Source organism: Manihot esculenta, chromosome 8, assembly GCF_001659605.2.
Source record: "Manihot esculenta cultivar AM560-2 chromosome 8, M.esculenta_v8, whole genome shotgun sequence".
Classification (NCBI taxonomy): Eukaryota; Viridiplantae; Streptophyta; class Magnoliopsida; order Malpighiales; family Euphorbiaceae; genus Manihot; species Manihot esculenta.
Genome location: NC_035168.2, coordinates 1,109,776 through 1,132,306, shown reverse-complemented (window position 1 = coordinate 1,132,306; position 22,531 = coordinate 1,109,776). Strand labels below are relative to the sequence as shown.

Sequence of the window (22,531 nt, the reverse complement as noted above, 5' to 3'; positions counted from 1 at the left end):
ATTTAATCCAACGCATCCTAAAAGAAGGCTCTAACCAAATTTTGCTAACAGTTCCTTGCTCCTCTTTGCTATCTCTTTCCAAAAGGCCATAATAATGATTAAAAAAAAGCTAATGATATATTTTGTCACTTCTAGTCTCATTCAAATATTGGAAATCAAAATCAATATGCCTTTTATTTTCTGCATCAATATGTTTTAAAATTAATTGAAAGTGTTTTTGTATTGACTATAATTTTGTCAAAATTTCAGAAAATAATTCGTGAATGTATAATGTATGTCGAATTTATTTGATTTCCATCTTGACAAGTTAAATTGATTTTTAATTTATGAATTTAAATTTAATTAAAAATACTCGCTATTAATTTGAGTGTTCAAGCGTAATTCTAGTGCTATGATAGACAGTAGTGATTCTTTGTCCATGCACCACCAGCCTCAAAAGGGAAGCTCCATCTTTCGAGTGGAGCAAATAATCGTACTCAAAATTCTTCAAAAGCGTATTGGATTTCCTGCTTGAATTGTTGAATGATGTCAAATCAACGTTCTTTACAAATTCAAGAATGTAATAGCAATAAAACCAAAATCTTTCTTTTACACTCGAATTGGGTTAACTTTTCGCCAAAGGCTATAGTTTGGTTCACTGTCCTATTTTACCACCATGGCTAATCACTTTCATGTTTCAACATGCCTAACCTTTAAACACTAAATAAAATCTTCTTGCTCTAAACTTACGGTAGGAAATGATAAAATAGGTTTCTGGGTTTTTTAGTTTTATTATTCAATTAGTTTTGATTGAAATTCAAACTTAAAATTTTATAATATTGTTTATTACTTTGATATTATTGAAGTAAAGCTTATTGATAGCGTTTATTTGAATTTGAATAAGCAAAGTTGATAAACAATTAGAGTTTTAAGTTAAATTTGGTCCAAGCTTAAACTGAAACAAACTTAGCAGAAATATCTCACCCATAAGAAAAAGAAGTTGAAGAAGAGTTGTTGAGGATCTTCCAAGTTTTACCCTGTTTGAAAGCAAGTAAGCTGAGTTGATAGGTAGGGAAGGTCCGGATTGCAGGTAGGTGGTAGTCCAGTATGGCCACATTTCTGTGTCTTTTAGAGCTAGAAGTCAAGTACTCTCCTATTTAAACATTGTAATTGTATTAACTCATGCTTCATGGTTGGTAGTTGATCCACACGCAGGCAGCAGTCAGATTTTTTTTTTTTAAAAAAAAGATTAACTTACTCGTAAACCATCATTAAAAAATTAAATAAATTTATATAAAGTCAAATAAAACAAAAAGGACTTTTTAAAAAAAAATTTAACTTACTCGTAAATTATCATTAAAAATTTAAATAAATTTATATAAAGTCAAATAAAACAAAAAGAATATAGGGTTGAGAATGCAATACTCTTAAATTCTATAAGTAATAGATTTTATTTAATTTTTTAATTTTATTATATAATTTCGAGATAAATTTGACTTTTTATTATAATTAGTTAAACAACATTTTTTTGTTTTTCATATGAAATTATATTATTTATTTTTAAATTATTATTCAAGTTACCCAGAAAAAAAAATAGTTCTTTAATTATGTTGGTTATAGAATGTTAAATTTAGTATTAAATTTGGTATTTTAATCATAAGAATTTTTTAAAAAATATCCAAAATAATGTAAATGCGGTTTCTTCTCTTTCATTATAAACCAACATTGGACTTCAATTGAAAAATAAAAAAAAACTTCATTATTAACTATCTAAATGTATCAACTAATATGAAATACTGCAATCTTAAAATCCAATATTTCTTGCTATGCAAAATTTAATTCAATATTTTTCCATTATTATAAATAATTTTTATTGAGATTTAAAATTGAAACTTTTATATCCATTTTAAAACATTAAATTTTATGAAATATTAAGAGATATTTTGAGAGATTTTTAAAGTTTTTAAGATAAAATTAAATAAGATTATAATAGTTAATTTTATAAAAAGATGAATAATAATTTTAAAATAATTAAAAAAATAAATAAAAATTATAAAAAAGAAAGAGTGACAGAGCTATGGTTCATCTGTCAATATGTTTAATTATAAATACTAAAAGAATAATTGATTTGCTGAAGAAAAGGAAGACATGGGAAGCCAAAGAAAATATTTAGAAGAAGCCAAATTGAAAAAATGACCTAAAGCATGAGTTGAAACTTGAAATCAGATAAAATATGAAAAAAAGACACAAAAATCAGAGGCATTGCTTCCCAAGAGGAAGCATGGGAAGGAGTTACAGGAAGATATGGGGGAGGGTGGTTCAACTCAATAATATTAAAATCCAAGCAGAGTTGCCAGCTAATAACAACTGAGAAGTGCACGTGCAAACGCCTCCACAGACAGAGAAGAGAGAGTCCTGTCAAATCGGAGTGGCACTCGGTGGCCTGTGGGACTGCTGGGGGATGGCTGCTGCTGCTCTACCTACTTGCATTACCGCCGTTTGAAATTATACCACTTCACTAATTTCTTACTCACTTCACTCTTACCGTAAGACTCAATTTTAAAATTATACCATCTGTTTAAAATAAAAATTTTATAAAAATTCAATTCAATCAATTTTTTTATTAAATTAATTATTTAAAATAAAAAAATAATTATTTTAATTTTAAAAAATTTTATTTAAAAAAAAATAAAATTATACATGATTTTATAAAAATTTATTTAAATTCTTCTCTTATAAAATAATTTATTAAGGTTGTGTTCTTTGGCCTTTTAAAAAGATGCATGATTATTGTGAGAGGATATCTCAAGAATTTTAGTTGATTGGTCTCCTCTACCACGCAGACTCCTTAAAGCTATAAGAACTAATAATGAATTCAATCTTTCAATCCTTGTATAAAATGCAAAGTTTAAGGTTACTGTGGTGATTCTATCTTGAAGTCTGACTAGCTGCTTCTAAGCTTATTAAGTATTTGGCTATTAAGAGCTTTAACCTCCCTGAAGCTGGCTTTAGTTTATCTCTTTTGACGATGGGAGAGGCGATTTTGGAAGAGAGGTGAGGTGACAACCTCTTCTCCTTGGTATTTAGCTTGGGGTTTTGATCTTCGGGCTTTTCCTTAGAGCTAGGGATTTTTTTGCCTTTTATTTTTGTGTTTTAAAATTCTATAAAGAACTAGAGATTTTTTTATCTTTTATTTTTGTGTTTTAAAATTCTATTTATACTGTGCTTTGAGTCCATATTATATTAAATCACATAAATGCAATATCATTGAAAGTGTTACTATTGCATGATGGAACCTATCAATCCCTCTTTCTAGACATAAATCAGTAAATATCTACATATTAAAAAAAGTATATTTTAAGTAAAATATCAACTAAGATTTGAGCAATTAAGTATCTAAGAAAAGTCTCATTTGTTAACTGAAAGACTCAAAGCTCTACCACCTTGGTTCTAGGCCCTTCTGCCACCAATGACTGTGTAAAGGCCATTCTCCCTTCCACTTTGTCCAGCTTTAAGGCTTTAATAAAATCCAAATTTGCCGTGAAATGGCATGAGAGAGAAGAGAAATAGAAAATTGAGGCTATTGACCATGAATTCAAGCCACTTATTGCTTCTTTCCTTCAATTTGGTCTACTCAACTTCTATGGTCATTGATATACAAGGCTCATAGTCCAAGTTGGAGTTTTACAATAAAAATGACTTTTTTGAATTACAAAGGATTATGGAATAACATGGCTTCACATCTAACATGAAGAATTTGACACAAAACCTTAGAGTAATATTGCACATAATTTAGAAAAGTTGAGTATGAACAGTTACCCAATCCTCAGTTCATCTTCTGGGTGTCTCCCAGTGGCCCAGCTTCATGTGCTCTACATCCCTTTTCTTATCATCCCCACCACCCTTACCCTACACCTATCACCTCCAATTTTAATTTCCCAATGATATCGAATCAAGTATCTTCAATCTATATGGTTTATTACTTTTTTTTTTTTTTATAAAAATTATTGTGATTGTCATCTGAAATTGTTTTGAATAGTGTCAACTTTGTTCACAAGGTAAACGCCATATATATATATATCTCTCCAAATTTTACCAAAAATCTTACAAATATTTCAAGAAACTTAAATTATTTTAAAATATATAATTAAAATCAACTGTATAAATGCACTGACATCCATCAACAGGTCTCAAATTGTTATTCAAAATCACTATTTTATATTCAATAGCTTAATAATAATAATAATTATACATAATATACTAATTCTAAAATTGAAACTAACCTTATATTTTCTACACTAAAAAAGTTTTCTTTTTAGGATCAAATTAGTATAAAAATGGTTTAAAAGAGTCGCATCGCCTATTATTTAGAATTGTGAAAACAATGTAATACTCAGATTTGTATAAAATATATTTAAAGTTTAGGTTGTTACGAGTTTTTTTATTATTATTTTTAGAAAATTTGAGGATATTTATTTTATCTAATGTAAAAATCTTACCTTTAACTATTATTCAGTATATTTACGTATACATATTTGACATAAAATTTTTTAAGTGATTTAATGATTATATTTGAAAAATACCTATATATGTTATTCTGTTTCAACTTTTTCAAGTAGTAAATTGTTAAAAAGCTTTTTTTTTTTTTAAAGTTTAATTGACATTCGAATTTAAGAGATTATAGTTTTAAAAACGAATTTAATATCCTGAATTAAAATTCTTCATCCATTAAGCCTCTTTTGACTCGGTGACCCATCTTGTCAAGCAATAAAACCAGCTTTGATCAGTATCTATCCAACCCATTTGCAAGGAGATATCCAAACCCATAATTCATCTTAAAACTTTGAGCCACATTGTATTAATCATACAAGCTCAGAAGACTGGAATTGAAGAGAGTTCACACAAGTCTAACAAGTCTCTTAAAGGAAAGCTACAGCTGACAGAATAGAAAATGGACAACTCAGAATTATCAAAAGGCTGTATCCATCTCAATGTCTGCAAAACTGTAGGCATTTTCATTCATATGATGTGTACAAAAGAGGGTCTCTTCTTCCTTTAGAGCCGACCACTGTACAGCAAAATTGTCTTCAGGGGATGAACCAATGTGCTGGCTTTTCATCATCTCTGCACAAAATTACCTCAGCACTTACAACCTACCCAAGAAAATGGAGAAATATGTAATCCCCTTTCTTGCTTTCATTTCCATTTGTCTTTTCCACACTAAAAGACACAAGCTTTTGGGTGAGTTCATTCAGTAGAAAATTGGAAGCAAGCTTTTGGGTGAGTTCATTCAGTAGAAAATTGGAAGTGGGCTGTGAAAGTGACATTCATTTCATCTTATTCTATTGAAATTCACCATTTATAATAATAACATATCCACTGGATGTGACAAAAGTGTGAATGTGAAAAATAAATGTATGGTATTATAATAATGGATAAACTTAAAAATGGCCTTATCTAATAGATAATGCATGTAAGATCAATTAAAATGGTTTGGTCATATTCGATGTAAAGAAGTCTCTACATGAAAATGTGCTAAGTTTATAAATTTTAGATGTTAATAAAGAATTAGTTTTAAATGGAATAACTATTGAAAAAAGATCCATATATTAATTAGAACTTAATTGTACTTGTATAAATTTAGAAGATATAACTCAGAGCATGCTGTATAATAATTGTATATATTCACTGAAGTAGGTTTCAAGAAATTGAAGTCCTTGATATTTTAAAAGAAGGAAAGAAAAGATACCTTCCTAGTTCCATAGATGTCACATTCTCATTCCTTCTCATTTCCTTTTCAGACACAAGGAGAGGATGTCAATCCATGTCTCTTCTTGTCTTGTTGATAAGGGAAGGAAATTAATCCATCTACAGGTAAGAGAGAGAGAGAAAAAAGAAATCAATTCATCATGCAAAGAGCATATGAGATCTAAAGGTAAAAATTCTTAATATTTTTTAAAATGATCATCAGAATTCAAATAGTAAATAAATGGTCTACCTACAGAAGCATTCAAGCATGAGAATTGCTTACAAGAGTAGACTTTCCAGTACTTAAAATAGTCAAAAAACAGGATAATTTGATATAAGAAAAAGAAAATACATAACAGATGACCTGCCATAACTATAAAAGAACCTTGACCCTTAGGATTTGGTTGGTAAGGAGATGGAGTCAGAAATAAACATTGAATGTTGAGATTACATTGGGGTTGGAATGATTCTTGTAAGATTCAAAATGTGGATTTCCATACTTTTCCTCGTCTCTGGCTCTTCAACCAAAGATTTGTGTGTATTTTCTTTCTTGATTTCTTCCCCATTATAAGCCATAGCCCCATCTCCTGCATTCATGGTCAGATTGCAGAGATACCAAAAACACATCCCATATCCATATGCAGTGCAAAGATTATGCTACTACTGTGTCAACCAAGACTGTTGTACGGAAAGTACAGAAACTGCTGAAATCTTCAAATAATACTCACCATCATCATTTAGGGCAATTATTAATTATGAAAATGAAGCTTACTTATCCAACTAGATTAAAGGCAGAACGCACTTGTGATTGTTTTGTATAATAATGCTAGTGGTGGCTTAGCTCATTTGTTTCCTGAAGAACAGTTGCAGTATATCAGTCACTAATTGTGCTTTCCAGCTGAGCTGATAATTCTCAACATTGCTCAATTATTCAATTGATTATTAGTTGGTTGATTACGAAACTCAACTAGAAAATCACATTCCTAGCACAGTAAGAATACCCTTACCTGAAAATGATAAAAGAATAGGTCAAGTTCACATTACTATTGTATTAAAAGCTGTCAAAGATTTAACCGGATTAAACAAATATTTGCCCAGAGCACTTTCATTTGAGTGGGCAATCCGATGCGAACAGTACACCCGTAGTTGAATAAAAAAATTAAGTCCAAACAAGAACACAAGTGAATTTAGCTAAAGAAAGATGACATCTCTCTGGAAGCAAAAAACTTAAATATTTTACTATGTCCCATTGGTGTATATAACAATAGTAAGTGGCGTCGCACTTTGCCCAAGAAGCTTATCCCATCCCTACTTATTCATATCTTATCTTTCCCACTCTCTCAACTTGTGGGGTCTTAACTTCGAGAACTTCGAAAGATCACTGATCAAGCACCATCCTTACAAGTGAAAACCCCACAAAGGGCTTGCTCCTTATGTGGGTATTTTACCAGTAATACTTTTTATATCACTTTATAATCATACAATCATTCATGTTCCAATTCGTACACTTTCGTATCAAAATCCGTTTCTCTTTTTTTTCTTTAATGGAAGAAAAGTATAGCACGGCAGACAATCACATATAACTACGTATAATTTTTTTTTTCCTTCTCAAATATACACCTCTGAGTATTATTATGATTCATACTCTCAGCTACCCTGTCTTGTCAACTATTTAATATTAAGCTCCAAAAGAGCGGCCGTTTCTACACTATATAAACCCTTCCTTTCACTGTCTCCACCACCAGTCCACTACCCCCACCTCCTCCTCTTCTTCTTCCTTCTCACTTCTCACTTCCACAACACTCACTCTCTCTCTGTGTGATACACGTATATATACATGAAGAATATGCAGAAGAAGTTACTAAAATCATGCTTTAACAAGTGGAGTAAGATGGAGAGTAGAGTCATACCTTGTGCAGGATGCGAGCACTGCTGCCAGTGGGGTTTGTGGGCTTCCTCGCATGAAGGGAAGTCAATACCAAGAGATGTCCCAAAGGGTCATTTAGTGGTCTATGTGGGGAAATATTACAAACGGTTTGTGATCAAAATTAGCTTACTTGACCATCCACTCTTCAGGGCATTGCTGGATCAAGCTCAGGATGAATACGACTTCACTGCTGACTCCAAGCTCTGCATTCCCTGTGAAGAAAGCATTTTCCTTGACGTTGTTCGATGTGCTAGCTCTCCACAGGGTTCAAGAACCTGCCTGTGTCTCTGAAAATTCATTTAATTGAGCTCTGATTAATTCTTGTTGCTTGAGGCTTAAGCTAACGCTAAGCATAACCCATTAATTATATGCTGTATACTATTTGTAGTAACTGTAACCTAAAGATTTATCTGCTAGATCACAATTGTAATTCCGTTTGATAATGGTAAAATTTGTGTTCTGCTCTGTGTGTTTGGCATTGAGGGAGCCAAAAAAATATTTTTCTGAAAAATACTATTTTTCAATCAATACGATTTAAATATATTTTAAATTAGATCTTATCCCATTGGCAGAATTTCAATGGCAGGAGACAAAGTACCTTGGATAAAGGTTCTTTCTCCTTTGAGTTCTAGTTATTAATTCTATGTTGTATGCTAAATAGAAAATAAGAGAAAGAATTCTTTACATATTTTATATTGCCTTGTTTGGATGAAAAGAAATAAAAAAAAAATAGAAGTGAAAATAATTTTATTTTCTCTTCTTTGGAAAGCTTGATATATGAGAGGAAATAAAATGTTACATCCTTTTATGAATACCAATTTGATTATATATGAGCACAATTATGATTTCATTTAAATAGTATAATTTTTCTCTCATCTCTCTATTTTCTGCTCAAATTAAAGAGAATATACCAAGTCATTATTTTCCTTGCTACTTTATTTACCTCCCTTAAAATTCACTTCACTTATATATTCACCCTTTTTTCCTTTTTATTTTTTAATTAAATTACTTTTTAAGTTTTAACATAATTAAATCAATTTTTATATTTTTATATTTTAACATTTATCGTCTAAATGCAAAGCTGTTCAATCTATTTTTATCATTAAAAATTAAAAACATATTTATTATTCTTTTAAATAAATAAATTACACATTAATCTTTAAATTTTACCATAATTTATAAATTGATTCCTATATTTTTAAAATCAAATATTTAAATCTCTCATCCATTTAAATTCTAATCTTTTCATCCATTTCTTAGAATTAAAAGCATGAAAATATCTTTATTATCCCTTTTTAAATTAAAAATATTAAAAAGTTAGATTTCATTTATTTTTCATTATCTATTAAAATTTAAATATTTTAATTCTTTATTTTTCATTTGAAATAACACTTAATTCTCCGTTAACTTACATCCAAATTATCATATTTAACTGAATTTAACACTTTTTATTATTCAATTTTTATTTATTAAAATATTTTAATACTTAATAATTTCAAAACTTATAGAAAATATTTACAATTTAGTCATTTTTAAGTGGTACCAAATAACTTTTAAATGGATGGTAGATTTTTACAAAAAGTGTTTTAAGAAGAAATTTTATTTTCAGAAGTTTGACTACTTATTAGTTTTAAACTAATGTCTATAATAGATGAAAATACTGTAATTTTAGATGTACTAAATATAAAGAGATTTAAGAATTTAAATTTAAAAATACAAGGAGTAATCTATTAATTATACTAAAATTCAGTCCATTCAAGGACTGAATTATAGTTTATACAATATAAAATATTTTATTCACATTAATAAGAATTTAAGTATCTATGAATGTATTTTAAATATTTAAAATATTTATTCTCTGTTTGATCTATTAACTAAAATGAAAAGACCTTTCATTTAGATGGACCGATTACAAAACAATTTGATGGTTGAATTTTAAAAATGAATATGTTAATTGTGTAATTTATTTTATTTTTTACCATATTAACCCTTAAATTGATTGCGGCAGAAACTGCGGCTGCAAAAAACAGAATCACGCAGGCATTGGCTTTACGCAGGCTCTTCATTTATGAAAAAGGAAAAAGAAAGGGCTCGGTGGACATCATACAATGCTAATGATGTGTCTTTTTTTAAAAACAAAAGGTTATAAGGGCAGCAGTGCAGGTGTTGCAGCCCACGAGTGTGACTTCCAAATGTTCCTTCAACTATGGGCCTTCAAGGGAAACAATATCTCCTCAAGTATGGGAAAAGGTCGGGCACTAGGCTTCATGATTCTCAGACATTGCATATCAACCCATAAAATGGAAAAAGCCGGCCAAAGCACTAATCACAAGACCTACTCTCTACTGAAAAAGGAAGGAAATGATGGCTTGATTCTACAAGTAGATGCAACCAGCAGTCTGCATCCAATCAACTAGCTAAAAGTTCAGAAGCTATGATTCCCAGTTGATCCCCAGTTCACAAGCATACATATAGTTCCAATCAGACCCAGAAAATGACAAATATCAGAACAATCCATCCTCTATTAGTTGCAATTCCAAGTTCTTAAAATCTAATGGTATTTAGACATTAGTTAGATTCCCACATCTTTCGTCTGCTGCGCGACGTATTTGGAAATCCAACAGATAATTAGAATTCATCATGGACATTATCGAACTGTAAAATCTTTAGACGACCCTGTTTTATTGTGGCAATTGCCTCATTAGAAAAGCATAAACTACAGTGACTGCATATGCGCCAAACTGTACCTGTTATCCGACATAAATAAGATTTTCAATAGAAGACGTGTGAGTATATCTACCTGACCAGAATCCATGGCCATTGCCCTACAGGGCTACAACCAAGATGGAGATAAACATCTTTAAGGGCCGAAAACATATGGCAGTATTAACATGATAAGCTGCAAAACTAATCCCTAACATCACCCCCTAGCTTCTCATGGAAAATGAATAGGAGGAACATCATCAGAAAGTAGAAGTCCCTCCCAATTGTAAAGTCTGGACAAACTGGAAGTCTGTCCCATGGTCATCCTACCAATCTGTTTGCTGTATAAAGAGAATGAATCTGATGGTACAGAGAATAATGTTTTCTGATAGGACCATCCATAATCAAACTTTTCATCCCATGCTAGTGTTAGCAAAATATCCCTATTCTGAAAGTAATGTTTTAACTCCCAGCAGCAAATAGTGAAAACAGTTGCCAAGTGCCCAAATGCCTCCATTTGAAGGATACTATCCAGCAGCTTAGAGCCAGTTTCCTGGCCATGGAAATCTCAAACCTTATCTCGATATGGAGAAAGTCCTAAAAGGTTTACTGGAATAAAAGGGACACACATATCATTCCTAGTCCAGAAAACACAACCCACGTTCAACAGTTCGCAGAAGCCACCTGACTACTAGGTACTCTGAGAAACAAGCATAAATGTTTGGTGAGAAAGGCAAGGCAGGCAATAGGGAAAAGAAGAAAAAAAACCTTGCATTAACAGAATTGCAGTCATGGGTTCGGGTGACCTCATCCAAATCAATCATAAAACAATGTCTAGATGCTATAAATTTCTCCTGCCAATCAACCACAATATTTTTATATCCCTTGTAGTGAAGAACTAACTTCAAATGTGATTGATGGTTTCTGAATACCTATGGTTTGTGAATATCTAATTAGTGCAATTATGACAAATGACAAAAAAGTTGAAGATGCTTATAACTTCTATGAAGTAGCACACGAGCATTTAAAGACAGGCTTCACTAAGGATCCGTTCAACCCTCCAACATGGCAAGTCACAGAATAGCCATGTTGGATACAAAAATACACTGATCACAGATCACTCAGCCAGCTGATTGATAGAACAACCTCACAATAGTAGATAAATTCATGTTGATAAGACTTTTTGTTCATCCCAGGACATTAAATTGGTCAGGAAGGCCAAAGATCTGCTGTAACTTCTTTAAAGACAACTTTCCGCTTCATGATAGCCCCATGAATGAATGCCAGTAAGATCCCATCTATCAATTAAATTGTTCTTTCCCCAATCTCAGAAAGTAAATTCCTGCTATATACTAGCACATACACCATAACTGGAAACAGATTCTCATACCGTTCTACAATAAGACTTCAACAGTCATGTTGTGTCAACAAGATATGGTAGGCCTAGTCACCCATGCTATTGAGCTTGCGCTTGAGCTCAGAGAGTATCGCATGCCAACTTGGTGCATTATCTTATGCATTTTTATCATGGCCTCAATATTCAAGTTTTTCAAAGACGTTCGTAGATCTACAACACCATTTACATTTCTGTGCATGTGGAACATTCTCGCTTTATCATATTGTGTGTGAATTTCAAAACCTGGTACCCACCCACACCCAGATATTAATGCTGAGGAAGACACAGAAAAGGGGGGAAGTGGTGCACACTGCACGGGAAACCATAATAAGAAATCTTTAGACTTCCCATTTTCCAACCATAAAAAGGGCTAGAGAAACTGGACAGCAAAACATCTTCCAGCGCCATTCCATGTAGCAGGCAGGATCCAATAATAATAGATTTACCCGATTCAACATTTGTTCAAATCTTGTGCACCATACCCTTAAGTCTGAAGTTTGCATACCCAGTGGAAAACTCGGAGAAAATAATGTGGCCTCAACAAAACACCCTGTGCAAACAAGCTCATCACCTGCAGTACCTCTCTCAATCTAAATAATAGAATACTGGCAGCAATATTAAGATTTGTTACCAGAATGACATTCTGTAAACTTTTGCACCCACTGCACCAGCAATACTGACAGCTGCCATAAATAATTGTCATCAGAAATGAATTTCCGAAATCCTTTTCACCCACTGCATCAGCTTTTCTTAGATCTAAGGAACTAAATAAATATTATTGACTCTGTTCTCATATATTTCACCAAAATATATAATATTATCCTAGCAAGTCTCAAGCATAAGTCACAAGGAAATAACTGAATCGCTCCTCTAGATCTTTTACCTTTCCTGGCACGGGCACACAACTCTCCTACGAAACTATATTTCCTACTCCACTCACTTCAGGCACTGATGTAAGAATTTCTTTTTAAAAATAAACGCTGAAATTGCATGCCCAGTTAATGAAACTGATGCATTAATTCCATCCCTAATATGCTATGAGCTCGGCAAGTAAATCTATCTTTTCACCTTCACCTTCAATTTATCATTATCCTAGTTCATTAATAAAAGCAAGTTTATGCCTTTGCCAAAATTTCTTTTTCCCAAGATTCAATAAAATACCTCAAACAATACAATCATAATCTTGGTGTAATGTAACTCATAAAGCCTCTCTTCACTTGTTTCTGATTTAGTCATTAAAATAACCTCTAGAGTAACACAACAGTGTTATTTTAGTCCTTCGATGCTTGCCTAAGAAAATGCAAAATGAAACTAAACTACACCATGAGTGGTTAGTTGAGTAAAAAGATAAGCAAGATACAATCTCAAATTCAGAAATGAAATAGCATAAAGCTTAGATGGATGTAAATCAATACCTTTCTCAATCTATATCATTATCATTGGTCAATAACAGAATGGGCATTGCAAAGGACTTAGAACAATGATTGGATGAAAATATACACGTGAAAGCATTCCCATGGAAAATATACACAAGAAGTATATTGCCTCGTGATAAAGTACATACAACATATCGCTGGTGACTACACCTACCAATGGCAGTGTTGACAGACTGGGGCTGCAAAAAACAGGAACACATAAAGCACTGAAGATCACCGCACACGCTATTTTAGCGCTACAGTTGATGCCGCCTGCAAGTGGAAAATATCATTTCTCATCACCTGCTATTATCATCTAAGACCATCAATCAATCCCTCCAGTTCTCTCCTCCCAAACCTCCTCCCTTCTGAATGAGCTTCCTTACACCTTGCAGCAAAGTAAAATATCAACCAAGCTACCATAAAGTAAACCTCCAGGGTTGACTGAAAAACTGCAGCAAGAAACTTCCCAAAAACCCGAGTTAAGAGCCATCTTGCTACAGACCCGCAAAGTATTGTTTCCATAGACTTTATTTGGATAGCCTGGTTAAACATGGTTGATATCAAATAACAACCTTCCTTAACAATCTCTCTCCCGGTCCTCCTTGAATCCACAATGGTAACCCATGCATCCACTGCAAATATAAACGCCACAAATGCATCCAACAAAAACCAAGTAAACAAAAACCCTGAAATTTCTTTTTCAAACCCTCGAATCCATGGAGACATAATGGAAAATGGCATCAATTTCAACCTTACAAATAGCTTAAAAAACGAATATTGATCCTCAACTTCACCAAAATACCACAATCCGATAAGCTGAGTTAAAGCATCCCTAACCGCCCATCTCATGAGGATAAACCCAGTGAGTCGTTTCAGTCCCAATCGAGACCCATCCCAAACAACAGCAACGAATGAATTAAACCTCCCCAACAAATCACTAACCACAGCAACAAAAACGATGCCCAATATCCACGAATATAAAGCAGTAAACCCAAGAATCACCCACCCATAAGCTGCGGATAAGAAACTTACTAGAAAGAACAAGGCAGCCGCGTCCCGTCGGCCCAGCTCCAATCCCTTAATAAAGAATTGCAAATCCACTATCCGGTCCAAATCTCCGCCCTTTTCTAAACCCAGTGATCCATTTTCCTTTTCTTCTTCCTCTTCCTCTTCCTTTTCATTATCACCATAATCGGTGCCTTCTCTATCGCTACCATCCATAGGTAGACTATCTACCTTGAATTGAATGCCAGAATGAACAGTTTCCGAAATCTTGATCCCGTTATCGACGACAAATTCGGAAAATCCCGACTCCCGGTCGAAATTGTAAAGAATTACAGAGCTGCCATTAGGAGGAAGCTTACGGTTAGGACCAAAGAGGGAACGATCGGTATCGTCGTCACCGGAGAAGAAGTCATCATCTAGGGTTCCCACGCGAGTAAGATGGAGGAAGGGGCGGCGGTGGCGGCGAGGAGGGAGGCGGTGAATGCGGTGTTGAGGATGAAGGTGGTGGCCGGCAAGGTCAAGTCGAGAGAGGAGAGATTTAAGGGAAGGGTCACGGTCGATGAAGGACGTGAGGGCGTGGGTCCCATTCTCGACGAGGGAACGGAAGGAGAAAAGGAGGAAGGAGAGGAGGAGGAAGGTGAAGAGATTGGCGGAGAAGGAGGCGGAGGCCTGTTTGATGAGGTGAGACGTCGTCCGTAGATTGTTAATGCTGAGGCGGGGTTGATCAGTCATCGCGAAATTGATTTGATTTTGCTTTCCTTCTCTGCTTGCGATTTGGAAGTGTATTTTACTTTTTTATTGATTTTGTGCAAAATGATATCGGAGGAGAGGAGAGTGGAGATGGCTTCACGCGACGGTTGCTGCCGTGTTAAGCACGCGTTTGAATGGCATGCAAACAAGCTTCACGGTATCGGGAGATGGAATCCATGGTCCAGTTTGAACCATGAATTTTGATCAATGGAAACCGAAACTTATATTGATTGAATAATTCTTATTTCTAAATCAGACCGTAATTATTGTTTAAGGGGCCAATTATAGGCTTTTCCCCTTTTAAATTAAAATTAAAATCGATTAAAATGGTCAATTCCATTTCAATTTCAAATCAAAATCAGCCTAATTGACAAAAAATTTTCCAACTTAGAAAAATTTATTTGAATTTCCTTTATTATTTTATTGTAAAAATTAAATAAATATTCTCTTATAAACCTTTATTTTATGAATCTGTGTATGAAAATGCACAAAATATTAATATTATTATAATTTTAAAAATTTCCAATTAAAACCAAATTGAGATTAAAATAGAAGTAAAACTACTTTAAATCATATTAAAATTATATTGAATTAAAATTATTTCATACTACGACCTCAATTCACTGAAATATCGACTTTGACCACGGTTAAGATTATTTATTTTTTCTGTTAGATTTTGATTTTTGAACATACTATTTTTTTTAAATTCAGTATTATTGTAATTAGCCCTATAAAATTAAGAATTTCAATTTTAATTATAATTAATAAAACAGTAAAATTTTAAAATAAACTCAACTAAAATTAAATAAAAATTGATGATCGAAAACAAAATCGATTGAATTTAGTTCAGTTTAATTTTTTTAATAAAATATTAAAAAGCAAACGATGCAATTGAAATCCACAAATCACTTTTCAACAAGCACACATATCACTAATGAAATTTTAACAGAATACTTAAAATAAATAACAAAATGCAGGGATAAAAACTAAAATCACAAATTTTATGCCCTAAAAGGAAATACCAAGCAGAATGGGAAAAATTCTTACTCAAATTTGGAAAAATCATTTTGCAGAAGTTGGAGAGCCGATTGGATCACCAAGTACAGAGAGGCAAACCACAAAGCATGTGAGGCTCACGCATCTAAGTCTCGGTAATGCACAGGGGTCTTGGTCTTTAAGCGAACAAGATTTGAGTATAGAGGAGTGGATGATGGATTTTTCAAAAACTGCTGATCATACTTGAATCCTTATTTGATTAAAATAACTCAACTAAACTTCAAGTTACATGAAATGTTAAAATTCTGTTAATTTAGTTGATATTTTTTCTTAATAAAAACAAGGTTGTTACTTTCTTTGATATACAAAGAGTATATTACTTCCCCAACTAGTAAGTTACTTCTTTTAAAAAAATGAATTTACAAAAAAATAAATCATTTGAACCAAACAAGACTTATTAAGTCTTTTGATTGAAACCATTTAATATTCATCCTTATGTGCCACCATCAACATGTATATAAATGCTGATAAATGTATGTTCAATACGAACGCAACAAATATACAGGACCTCAGGAGATGGCTACTATTATAGGATGCATAAGAATGATCATCCTCTCATGCTAATCTTGTGACATCTTAGATTCCTTAGCTTGCTTCTTCAAACTCGCTACAAATTGAAATAGAGATGATATGAAACGATGATAAGCAAGACTTTTTATAAGAAGTCATGATACCATATCAACAGTATCTTTGTCATGTTTATCTCCCCGGATTTCAAATTGTGAGAATATATGCACATCACCTTCAACTTTTCGACTACCACTCACAGGATTAAAATATTCATAATTTGAAAGTTAAAAGAGTAAACATAATAAAGATAAAGAATTCATAGCGAAAAAGTATTTCATGAACTTTGCAACAGCATTCATATGATAGAATTCAGAGTCACAAATCAACATAATCTACATTAGAAACGTAAATGCAATATGGATAAAGGTGGAACAAAACCATATCACCATTATCCTTTATTTCTTGTTATAATGCTACTCGATAAAAACTTGAACATGGAAAATTAGCCCCCTCAAATGAATCCAACCATTTGTTCATTTCGAGATACTAAAATAGGCAGAACAGTTTTTGGCTCCTAAGTAGAGTAATTTTAATGATCTTCTATACAGCCATCACAGTTATGAGGTCTTATTCTCCTCTGGAAACAAAACAGGTTTCAAACATGGCTCCAAAAGAACGGTGCAGCTATTTAGTTGAAAACAATGCAAAAATTGGAAAGAAAAATCTCAATAGGAATCTTCAAAGATGGTCACATATTGCCTTAGTAAAATCTGTTGTAGATGAAGTGCCACCAAGGTCTGCAGTTCGGTACTTCCCCTCAGCAATTGTGTTTAGGATAGCATTTTGGATCCTATCAGCCTTGTCATGGAGCTCTAAATGGCGCAACATTGAGACAGCACTTAACAGCAAGGCAGTGGGATTTGCCATATTCTATTCAGATTCAACCATAGAAGTTAGGAGCAATTGTAAATGTTGGCAAACAAACACTAAGAGCTTGTTTGATATTAATCAATTCCATAAAATTTTATTGAGAAGGCATAATATAAGCGATAAAAGATTCTATAATACACTCCACTTTAATTTTTTTTATTGATAAATTACTGGTAAGTGGCTCAAAGCAACTACTAGAAGCTCCTCGTCTAGAGATTAAACCCTGAATGGCCAATAAATGCACCCACAGATAGGCAACATAAAAAGTAACCATCATCACAAAACTTCAACAATGACATATTTACATCCATAAGTAGTCAAGCTCTCCCACTTAACCAGTATGAGTTCATGAAGCTACGGAAGACTGCAAGATATAACTTTCTAAATTCTCATAGTAGATGTAACACTTTTAACTTCATAGTATTTCCACAGTCAACAGATTGCAATAAGACACAGTTCCCAAGAATCTATTGGACATCTCAGATCAGTTCCTCAAAGTCCAGTTCTCAATAACCAAGGGAAAAGCGATCAATAAATGCTAAGGGTTTCATCAGGCTATAACCTTTTTTTCTCTAGGTCCTTCGACATCAACAAACCTTCAACAGCTTCAATTTTCTTTTTTCCCAGAGTATACACACACAAAAGTAGAGTTGCCATCTCATTTAATGGAGCTTCTTGACAAAGATTCTTGCATCTCATGAGAACGACACTTGTTGGATTTACTACATATATGATGAATTAAATTGACTATATGGGGTTTACATCAATAAAAAAATTGCAGAAATTCTTCTTGGGCTGTTATACCTTTAAAACTATCAACAGGTATTTAATCCAAACAATACCATTTAGAAAAGATTAGTGCACATACACACATTGGACAGTTTTATAATGAAACTGAGTTTACTATATATTAAATAAAACACATAAATCGTCAATAGAGGCTAACCTTCCCAGCGATATCAGGTGCTGAACCATGTACAGCTTCAGCAAGAGCAATGCCTCCTTCACCAATGTTGCAGCTGTAAAAGATGTCAAATTTGTTAGATGACCTGGATGTATGCTAGCAGAAATGAAAGATCTTCTTCAGGTACCTTGGTGTTAAGCCCAAACCACCAATCAATCCAGCGCATAGGTCACTGATAATGTCACCATAGAGATTAGGCATCACCAATACATCAAAAAATGATGGATTCTTCACAAGCTGCACAGACAAACAACCAAGCAGATGCATCTTTAATCAGATGTGTCACTATACACACACACACACACACACACATATATATGGAGAGAGAGAGAATCCTCTCCTTCAATTAGACATATACTTGTGATTGGGAACGGGTAACGATAGGGAAGAGTAAGACAGGGAGCAAACAAGAGAAAATGTTCCCAGTTACTCTAGTCTGAAAAAGCGGTGAAAATGACAATAGAAAATGGAGAAGAATCTTATGGCTTGGTCTCATCAAAGACTTTCTCAATTTGGGGTGAAAATCATTATCACTAGCCTGTCCACATAATTAATTTTTTCCACTGAATACACTGAAGGACATTATGGTAATCTGAATCATAAAAGAACTTTTCTTGTTTCTACTCCAACCAAAACAATAGAAGAGAAACTTATTATCCCTCTTCTTCCTCCATTTTCTCTCCTTTCATTTTCTTTCCCGGAAAAAAAAAGGCCAAATACACAAAATATTCAAAGAAAGGGATTCAAATATACCATCATACAACAGTTATCAATAACCACTTCCTCATATGTTATTTCAGGGTACTTCTCTGCAACTTCACGGCAGCACTGCAAATAAATTGAACTTCATGTCAAACAATTGAGTACACTCACTGCACAATTTTTAAGGTAAAGGAATTTAAAAAATAGATATTACCTTCAGAAACAGGCCATCAGTTTTCTGCATAATGTTTGCCTTGTGAATTGCAGATACTCTCTCCCGACCATGGGCCTTTGCATAATGAAAAGCATATTCAGCCACCCTCAAACTTGCTTGACGAGTGATAATTTTCAGACTTTCAACAACACCTCTCACCACCTATCATCAAAATTAAAAACTTCCTTAGTCCATACATTTTATATTTGTTAGTGCAAATAAGCATTTTCTACTGAAAGAAACTTACTTGATGCTCAAGTCCACTGTATTCCCCTTCTGTATTTTCACGGATGGTAATAAGATTCACGTCATCATACCGGGTTTTATAGCCTGGCAGGCTGTTGCAAGGCCTGACGTTGGCATACAAATTAAGTTCTTTCCTGAGAGTGAGATTTAAAGATCGATGGCCTTTGCCAATTGGTGTGGCCATTGGCCCTTTCAAGCCTACTCTATTTCGTCTAACTGATTCCAGACTTTCCCATGTTAGGAAACTCTGAGTTCTAGGATCTATTTCAGTCCCAACATAATGCTCTTCCCACTGAATTGGCACCTCAGCTTCCTTAAATACCTGTCGCGATCAAATGATAATGAATAACCATATAATTACATGTATATTAGGGAAAGCAATACATAAAACTGTTGGGGGGAAAATGAAAAATTATTACAGAAACATATATAGATATCAGAAATCTCCATTGAAGTGGAACCATCTTGAATGCACCGCACATTTACCATAACAAAGTACAGTGGATTGTCTTTGCCCTTAACCCTATATTAAACAGCTACCAAACAAGAATTCCTGTCAATTTTGATTGGAACCTAAATTTTGATTCCTTCTAAAATTACTCTGATAACTAGTCATGGCATAAGATGATAGTTTCCAGAATAACTGAATCTGAATGTATATGATTGATGATGGTCTCCTGAAAACAGGTGCCCCACCTGATTAATTGAACAATAATTTTCCATACTCAAGGCTACATTTGTTTGCCAAAAATAACTTGTATTTAAAAAATATTTTCCGTGAAAAATGTTTTCCAACGAGATAGCTTATTTTCTATTGCTTAATTTTAATTTAAAAAATAAAATTTATTAATAAATTTAACTTCATATCTTTTTCCTTTGACAATGCCCCAAATGCAAGGAAATACAGAAAATGTTTTACTGAAAAAATATATTCAGGGAAACAAAAGAGCCTAAGTCTGCCCCAGAATTACAAAAGCTCATTTTTGGATATGCACAACAATCTATCACTGGATCATGCTTGAGAAGCTTTTTTCAAAAGGAAGACAACAATTAAGCTCAAGAGTTGCCAGATATTCAAAAGAACACGTTAAGTAATTCATCTGTAACAGGAAAGCGATATGATAAAAGCATAATATCAATAGCAAGTTCTGGATGTAATTGAATAATGTCACTAGGAACAAGAAAACACAGAAACAAGGATGCACTGAAGAAGATCGACATCTGGAATGACTACATTTCCCAACGGAACTCTTTAAATTTCAAGTGAACATGAAGATTAGACTCAGTTTAACAAAATTAAGACATATCCACCCTATTCTCTTTTTTTCTTTATTTTTTCTAATTTTCAAAAAAATAAGAGAAAAAAAAATACACTTAAGATAGCTCCCGAGTTATGATCCGTTTATTTCTTTCCCTGGAAGAGAATGCGTTGCAGAACAACAGATACACTAACTAAATTAAAACTGCAGCGCAGAAAAAATTTTCTTTTAATTCATAAAAGCAAAATTCAATTTTGATTCGGATTGACAGCCAACTAAAGCAATGAAGTGGAAAACACGCAGAACATAATCTCATGAGTGTTTTACACAGATCATTTCGAAGAAAAGCAGCTAATAAAACCTGGTACCAATCCGTAACCAGCTAAAAATTCAGATCATAAACAAAACCAACAGCACTAGGAGGAAGACGATGCAAACATCAGTGTCCACATATTTCAAAAGGAGTTCCGAATAGGAAGAGAGGGAGGGGGGAGAGACCTGTTTAACAGACTCAGCGATCTCGGGGCCGATACCGTCGCCAGGAAAAAGAGTGGCTGTGATTGGAGTTGTAGCGGAGGAGAAAGCCCTGGCGACCGAAGCTAATAAGGAGTAATTAGGTCCAGCAGAAGCGGTGGTGGTGTTGGGGAGGATCTGGGAGGAGCGGCTTCCTAAAGCGCGTCTGAGGAGCTGAGCAGCCATTATTTTTCTGGTTCGTCTCGTCTCGTCTCGTCTGGTTGAAAAGTAAAGCAGAATACAACGCAGACTTCTTAGAACACATAATAAAATAACAAAATTAATAATACTGATTCTATTGGGCTTTTGAAAATTCTAACAAGGCCTCGGAAATATCTGTAGCTTTAGTCCACGTATTGCCCAATTGGGACTTGCTTGGCTATGTGGGTCGGAATTTCTTAATTTTAGGTTTGGCACCGTTTTTGATACCCAATGGTGTTTATTTGAGTGAAAGTTTTATATTTAGTCCTTAAATTTTATTATTAATACGATTTGATATTTGTATTTTTAAATTTAGACTGTTTAGTCTCTTATTTTTGCTTACATCGCATGCCTTTTCTATTTATTTTATTATTAGTTTTTAAAATTAAATTACTAGTTAATTCTTGAGCATTGCAGTTATCTGTAAATTTGTCCCAATAATCAGTTATAACTTCATATCTCATATTTATGTCTTTTTCTCTCTCTTTATTTTCTCTCCCTCTTTTTATATATCTCTATGCTCTAAAAGAAAATAATAAAGAAATTAATATATGAAATTGTAAATAATTATGAGGAAATTTAAATAAATATCTATGGACTAAATAGAATTTTATATTAACATACTAAAGGAAAATTGGATAAAACGATCCGAGTGTATGGCAAAAGAAAATAGGAACTAAACAGTCTATTGTTTTAAACACTAAGACCAAATCATTATTAATGATAGATATAATAAAATTTTCAATTTCAAAAAAACTTCTTATTTAATTATATTCTAATTTTATTTTTTATATTCTTTTTTTTTTTACATAATCACATTTTTTTCAATTTTATACTTTATACACAATAAAAGTTTTTAATTTCAATTGAACTTTGGAGTTTGTTAAGCATCAACATTTGGGGTGAAAACAGAAGTACGTAGAAACAACGAAACATTAATTTTGGGAAATCTAATGGGCCCCATATATTCAAACAAGAAGAGGTACGTCTCTCGTCTTCCCTTCAAGGAG

The 22,531-nt window shown here is 33.1% G+C and overlaps 3 protein-coding genes across 3 annotated transcripts; 1 reads left to right on the top strand and 2 right to left on the bottom strand.

Moving 5' to 3' along the window:
• Nucleotides 1–7,411: 7,411 nt before the first annotated feature.
• Nucleotides 7,412–8,136, top strand: LOC110620759 (indole-3-acetic acid-induced protein ARG7). Its single transcript, XM_021764608.2, has one exon. The coding sequence runs from the start codon at nt 7,565–7,567 to the stop codon at nt 7,943–7,945; it is 381 nt and encodes a 126-aa protein (XP_021620300.1). The 5' UTR covers nt 7,412–7,564; the 3' UTR covers nt 7,946–8,136.
• A 5,015-nt stretch (nt 8,137–13,151) lies between these two features.
• On the bottom strand, nt 13,152–15,116 carry LOC110621303. The gene has a single exon (XM_021765535.2). It carries the CDS (start codon nt 14,906–14,908, stop codon nt 13,481–13,483), a length of 1,428 nt encoding a protein of 475 aa, XP_021621227.1. The 5' UTR covers nt 14,909–15,116; the 3' UTR covers nt 13,152–13,480.
• A 1,691-nt stretch (nt 15,117–16,807) lies between these two features.
• LOC110621233 (isocitrate dehydrogenase [NAD] catalytic subunit 5, mitochondrial) lies at nt 16,808–21,583 on the bottom strand. Its single transcript, XM_021765428.2, has 7 exons — nt 21,306–21,583; nt 19,550–19,870; nt 19,303–19,464; nt 19,140–19,214; nt 18,514–18,623; nt 18,369–18,441; nt 16,808–17,422 (listed from the first exon to the last, which is right to left on the bottom strand). The coding sequence occupies exons 1-7, from the start codon at nt 21,504–21,506 to the stop codon at nt 17,231–17,233; spliced, it is 1,134 nt and encodes a 377-aa protein (XP_021621120.1). The 5' UTR covers nt 21,507–21,583; the 3' UTR covers nt 16,808–17,230.
• Nucleotides 21,584–22,531: the final 948 nt, after the last annotated feature.

Excerpts from the sequence above, each read along its gene's own strand:
- LOC110621303 (XM_021765535.2), bottom strand. The coding sequence starts at position 14,908 with ATGACTGATCAACCCCGCCTCAGCATTAACAATCTACGGACGACGTCT.
- LOC110621233 (XM_021765428.2), bottom strand. The coding sequence starts at position 21,506 with ATGGCTGCTCAGCTCCTCAGACGCGCTTTAGGAAGCCGCTCCTCCCAG. Across the intron at positions 19,465-19,549 it reads ACAGTGGACTTGAGCATCAA|GTGGTGAGAGGTGTTGTTGA; the intron begins GTAAGTTTCTTT and ends TTTTGATGATAG. Across the intron at positions 17,423-18,368 it reads CACCTGATATCGCTGGGAAG|AATATGGCAAATCCCACTGC; the intron begins GTTAGCCTCTAT and ends GAATCTGAATAG.
- LOC110620759 (XM_021764608.2), top strand. The coding sequence starts at position 7,565 with ATGAAGAATATGCAGAAGAAGTTACTAAAATCATGCTTTAACAAGTGG.